Source organism: Kogia breviceps, chromosome 7, assembly GCF_026419965.1.
Source record: "Kogia breviceps isolate mKogBre1 chromosome 7, mKogBre1 haplotype 1, whole genome shotgun sequence".
NCBI classification, from domain to species: domain Eukaryota; kingdom Metazoa; phylum Chordata; class Mammalia; order Artiodactyla; family Physeteridae; genus Kogia; species Kogia breviceps.
The window spans coordinates 25714159-25720158 of record NC_081316.1 but is presented as its reverse complement, the minus strand read 5'-3'; the positions used below and the strand labels follow the sequence as shown (position 1 = coordinate 25720158).

The 6000-nt window shown below is 36.3% G+C and overlaps 1 protein-coding gene across 1 annotated transcript in view; it reads right to left on the bottom strand.

Annotated features, from left to right (window-relative positions):
- Positions 1–1508: 1508 nt before the first annotated feature.
- The window catches only part of CSTF3 (cleavage stimulation factor subunit 3), a 70120-nt gene continuing 65628 nt past the window's right edge, over positions 1509–6000 (bottom strand). The window contains exons 18-21 of the mRNA XM_059069873.2: positions 3807–3960; positions 2969–3063; positions 2765–2825; positions 1509–2328 (exon numbers count right to left, since the gene is read on the bottom strand). Coding sequence (XP_058925856.1) covers positions 2126–2328; positions 2765–2825; positions 2969–3063; positions 3807–3960 — 513 coding nt within the window. The 3' untranslated portion in view covers positions 1509–2125. The remainder of the gene's footprint in view (positions 2329–2764; positions 2826–2968; positions 3064–3806; positions 3961–6000) is intronic.

The window sequence follows — 6000 nt, the reverse complement described above, 5'->3', positions numbered from 1 at the left end:
AGATATGGATATCTTTTGGTAATTTCTCTGGGTCCAGCAATATGGATATATGAGAGTCCGTGGATATGTAGGACTGGCTGTATATATCATGAGAGTCTGCAGATAGTTTTCCAAAAGTAATTTCAGATTTCTAACATCATGCTACTTGTTCACTATGTTTACAAAAGGAATTAGCAAACATTCAGACAAAATCATACTAAAAACTAAAAGTTCATATATATATATATATATATATATATATATATATATATATATATATCTCGGGTAGAACATTAGAAAATATTTTCTTAAGAAATAATCCTTTTTAATTTTAAAGGTCATATAATCTCTAGGGGGAAAAAGTCTTAGAAATAAATGTAGTAGGAGCAATTGTAATACACATAATGGCCTTAACAGTCCTTAGTAGCACTTTTCCCCAAGGTAGGTGGGGGTATTCGTGTGTGGTTTCTTATTACAATGCTTAAGAAAAAAAAAAAAAAAAAAAAAACCCATTTTCCATACTCAATCACATGGCTTTCTTTTGTCACATGGGAACACTGTTACAGACCATTACAGGTATTTGAAACCATTTTGTCTTCTTCAGTACACTACCCGAAGTGCTCATACCTCTATATTTTAAAGTTTCTGCTATATGGTACTACTTATGTGTTTCAGATTGTTTTGTTGATAACCATGATATTAAAAAAAACCCCACAAAGCTTGAAAATGATACTTAGGAAGATAAAATCTGAAGTAGAGGCAGCTGACTTTGTTTTGAGGAAATTTTTCTCAGCTTTACTGGGAAGATACTGGAGACATATGCTTGTGGTCAACTTAGGTAAATATGACCTTGCTACGTACAAATTTATATAAGAAAGTGTTTCAAGATAACCTTTTATTATAGGTTTTATAGAAATATTTGAAGCTGATATTTAATCACACTTGAATTCAAATTCTAAATTGTGTACCCGTTGTGCAAGATTGTCTCTTTATAGCCTTCCTACTTTTCCTCTTTTCTCCTTCCTTATTTTTAGCTTTTATTCTGAATCACAATCCTTAGGCTCAACTAGCTGTTGGTCTAGTTTTCTAGCAATGAGTCAAGAGGAGGTAACGTTGCTAAAAAAGAGCAAAACTTAATTCTTTTAATTTTTATGGTAAGTTTTTGCTCACTGTGGCTAGTTTTTGGTTACTCGGCTGTAGTTTCCTTTAATGCTGTCTTTGTTTAGCTGATGAAAAAAATGTTCTTGAACACTGAGCACTTTTTGAAATATATTTATGTGAGAGCAAGACAGTGAGTGGTTAAAGGAATTCCCACACTTATGTTGCTTTTAAGAGACATGAAAGATAAAGTATCTCAATCATCTATCGCCCTCAGATTTAATTTGGGAAAAATGCATTCATATTTGAAGATTTCTAAAATGTTTAACTTGCCTCTTAAAAATGGATCCCTCATGTTTTCAAATAGTAGCAAAAAAGACCAGGAAAGGACAACAGTTAAGTGTATATATAGTAAATATAGGATGACTTTTCCTTACATTGTTGACATTTATTTTTAAACAGTATTGGCTAAATAACATAAGTAGCTATTTCAAATAAAATCTGAATGAAAGCAGCAGCAGGAGACATGACTTTTTGAGATCCTTTTATTTTTTAAAGGATTGTTTTTTTAAAATTTTAAACTACAAAACCGATTCCGTACATTCTGCCATAAATAAAACAAACAATAAGGCAGGACTCTACGTAAGCAAACCGAGAACAGCTGTTGTTTTCAGAAAATGTGATAAAATGCTTTACAATCATAAGCCATCCAGTTTTTAAAATAAAACTGTTGAAAACCCACAAGTCTTCAAGTGGTACATACAAGACACCCTTGAAGCGGGAACAAAATGTGGTTCTGCCACTTTGTACTGTTCTCACACTTTTGAAAACCTAATTTTGCTTAGAGCATAGGTCTGTTCCAAATCCTAAAATTCACATAGGTTGGTTGGTTTTTCTCAAGAAGCATATGAATAGAGGCACCAATGACAATACAACTTTGTTTCCAAGAACTTTGTAACAAAGCATTGTCTCTTTTAAACATATGACTTAAGAGGCAAAAGGAATCCTGGATAGGAGTTTTCTTTCAGAGGCAGGTTCTGTGCGTGCTTCACCGAATTCGCTTCTGCTGCCTCGCTCTGTAAATGTCATGAACAGGGGGAACGACAGCTCCCTTTTCCTCATCTTCATCTGAATCCTCGTTGGACCTTTTGACAGCCTTGGTGAGTACTGCATTACTCTCCACTGGGCCATTGCCTTCTACAGCTAGCTCTGGGGCTCCTCCAGTAATGATCCTCACAGCTTCTTCAACTGCTATTGAAGCAAAACAAAAAGGACTGTTGTTGGAGGAAGTTTAAAAGTATGCTATTGTGAAGGAATAGGTATGTACTACTTTGGATACTTTATAATTTTGTAGCCTCCTGTTAGGAAATTCTGAGATAGTACTACTACTGATACTATTGAATAAATAGTTAAAGACAAAAAAGCTGCTATTAAAATTTACAAAATTATTTTCATAAGCCAAACCTGATAGTGCATGTTCACATGAATAGAAAAGATAAGCTTTTAATGATGTTTTTCTTAGAAGAATAAGAACATGAACAAGCCTCTCTGTACCAAAGAGGTGTCACTGTACTTCTGCAAGATGGCTAGGTGGTTTTGGAAACTTCAGTGCCAAAGAATGACAGTCTCTCCTGCCTAGGAAACAACAATGTGAATTCCACTCTAGAAGTGGAGACTCATCACTTACTATTTGGTATCTTGCATCTTCGGAAAATTTCCATCAGTTCATCCACTTGTACAAAAGGACCCTATTTTGACACAAAGAAAATTTAATCCCCAATAATCTGGCAAAATAGCCCTACTTTGTATTTCCCATGATACAAGAGAAAAAGCACACGATTACTATAATTACCCATAGAGCAAATATCTATCATGAAAATAGTGAGCAAACCTGGAAACAAATAGGAGGAGGGAGAAGTTTCATTAAAACAACTGCTGCAGGTGGTACTGGGAACACTCCACCGGGGACAGGGTGTAAGCCCGGAGCTGTAAAAGAAAGAAAAGTAGGAATCAAATGGGATGGAAGAGTTTCTACACATGTAATGAACTAACGTTAAGTAATTTGTACATAAATTACTATGTACAAATAGTCTATGTTGCTTTGTTCTGGACATCTTAAAATGTTTTTAGTGCTTTATATGTTTGACCAAATTCAAGTGGGTGAGACAGTGAAAGCAGTCTCAACCCCATGGCCACTGGGAGGCAGAAAAGTAAACAAGTGACTTTGCATAAGACAACCCAGGGGCTGAGCTAGTCAGTTTTTGTCAAAGATCATGCCTAAGCCTCACAAGTCATTTTTTCAGCAATCCCATTTAAAGTCAGTTATACAGTAACATATTTAATCATAAGGGCCTTGTTCAAATAGAATCCAGAGAGGCTACTACTACCCATTAGTTAGTATAAATGATACCAAATAACATCACCAAAGTAAGTTTCCAGCTGTGCAGGTAATCTGTATGTAGCAGCATTTCTGAAAACTGTCTTAAGAATCACTGCCAAAATGGGTTACTGCAATCTGGATCAATGAGGTTTTTTTTTTTTTTTTTTTTTTTAAGACATTTTAAACTCATCTTGGTTCAAAGATTACAGCCAAACCACCTGTCATAGTGACCCTGAGTCTAATTATTAACCTACAATGGAAAGGTCACATTACTTTGCCCCCCACACCTCTCCAGTTAAACCAACAAACAAACTGAGGTCTCAGTACTGGATCTAAAGTCATGGCTTACGTGCTAAATGTCGTGGCTGAAATGGAATCATCTGCTGAGTGTCTGGTTTAGGGTATTCTGGTTTTCTATCCACTTCATCTTTCAGAACAGGCACTATAGAAGGAGCTACAACTGGGTCTGGAATTATAGCTGCTAGCTTAGCACGGGAGACATCCTGAAAATGCAGAACAGAAGAATCCTAAACCTGAAAAAGGGACTTATAGAGTATAACTGTGCAATTCTACAATCTTGAGGATACACTGTGAATAACTGGGTTAAAACCATAGAGAGAATGGAGAAAGATAAGTGAGAACTTCCATGATAGTAAAGGTTGTTAACAAAGAAAGCTAAAGGGCTGTAAAGACCAGTGTTAAGAATCATTAGACTCAGTGTCGCCAGGTGGGACACTTGTAGGATAGATACAAGCTTCTGTAGGTAATACATACCAGGTAGAGGTGGGGTAATTTGGAAGAAAATCTGCGGTTTTAGATATTTTCCTGTTACCTCCCTTCCACTAAAATTGAACATCATCTACCAGGTTCTCTAAGTGAAGAAGCTGGATTAAAGTAAGGTGCTGTTTCATGAAACCTAACATAAAGCTTATCATCACTTATATTAGTTCATAAGATTTTGCTAATGAAATGAAAAATTACTCCCAACATACTGTTATATGGGAGAAGGAATGTTTGTTGAGCAACCACTGTTTGTCAGTTTTTGCCATTTACTCCCTCTCTGAGGAGGCAAATAGTAACACCTCCATTTTACAGAAGGGGCTGACACTCAAAAGAGGTTCTGCTGTCTCCAATGTTAGATGGCTAAGAAGTAGAGAGAGGATTTGAGAGCACAGGCCTCTCTGACCTCACACCCATCCAGTCTTCTTTTCAGTGTCCCAGCAATGCCTGCCAGGGCTGAGAGCAACCCTCTGAGATATGTCAAAGGGAGCAACATGCTACCTATTAAAGAGGCCTTATCCCAGAGAAGTTCCTCTGCTACAGGTAACCAGTGTCAATCTGTCTAAAACCAAAAGAGCCTCTTTTGCCACCATCAAGGGATATAAGAGAATTTCGTATTCTCAAAATTTGCTCATATGCATTTGGTGGCAAATCTAAATGAGTATGACTACTGGGAATTACTTTTTTTTCTTTCCCTCTCTCACTTATGTGTGACACACAAAAGCATAATAATCCTTTCCAAGTAAACAAAAGAACAGAAACAGAAATACAAGATGGAAAATTCATATTCAAGAAGTAGTTCTACTTAGTAAGATCTTTTCATTAACTTCCTTAATTTCCATTTTCATCTTGGCAAAGTTGAAATAGCCTAAAAATTCTACATAATAGTCTTAAAATGTCTTTGGCTTTTCATTAAGAAGTAGTTAAACCAGAAGCAGAACCTGCTGATCCCTGAGCAGTAACCCCTTAGTTCAGAATAGGAACATGGGGCTGGCACCCAACTGGAGCTTCCATTAATGAAAAGGTCTGAAGTTTATTTTAATCTGGTTTAGCCAGTGAGACCCAGGCTAAAAGGGGGCAGTGAGGAAATACAGAATGATGGTGAGGAACATCCTAATGCTGGTTGGCTTAAGGGGACCAATCTAGGACTCTTGTGGATATAGCTTCCCTTTGGATTTCCATCTTGGTCTTTGTTCACATGACACAGAAAAATCAAGAAATGATAGAACAATGGGTTTCTCAGCAAGGGCTATTTCTAGGAGTGTGTAAACATTAATCTTTCCCCTTGGCCTGAATGAGTTCAGGTTCCAGATTTGTTTCTCTATGACTCAGTAGTCCAAACAGAAGAGTTCCATTCCTAGATAAGCTAATTTCCTAAAGGGCCCCACTGAAGGAGCCCTGTTTTAAAGATACAAATCCTTCAAGGAACTTTATGGATTTAATAAGCTATAATGTTTCTTCATTATATCTACAAAATATATAGCAGGAATTACTATATATGATCTCCTGTCAAAACACACACATCAGTCTTAAGAGCTATTAGAGAAAAACTAACCTAAGTGACATTCAGATTTTCTTTTGTTTTTCTTCCTTCACCCACCTCCTCCATCTGCCCACAAGACATAAGATATAAGGCATTAACAATTTCCAGCAAAGAAAGTTTGTTAAATCTCATTTTAATTCTCATTTTGTTCAGTACTGTTGATACTCAGTATTTCACAAACCCAAGGAAAATCCCTGAACTTTTTTGAATTCTGCAAATC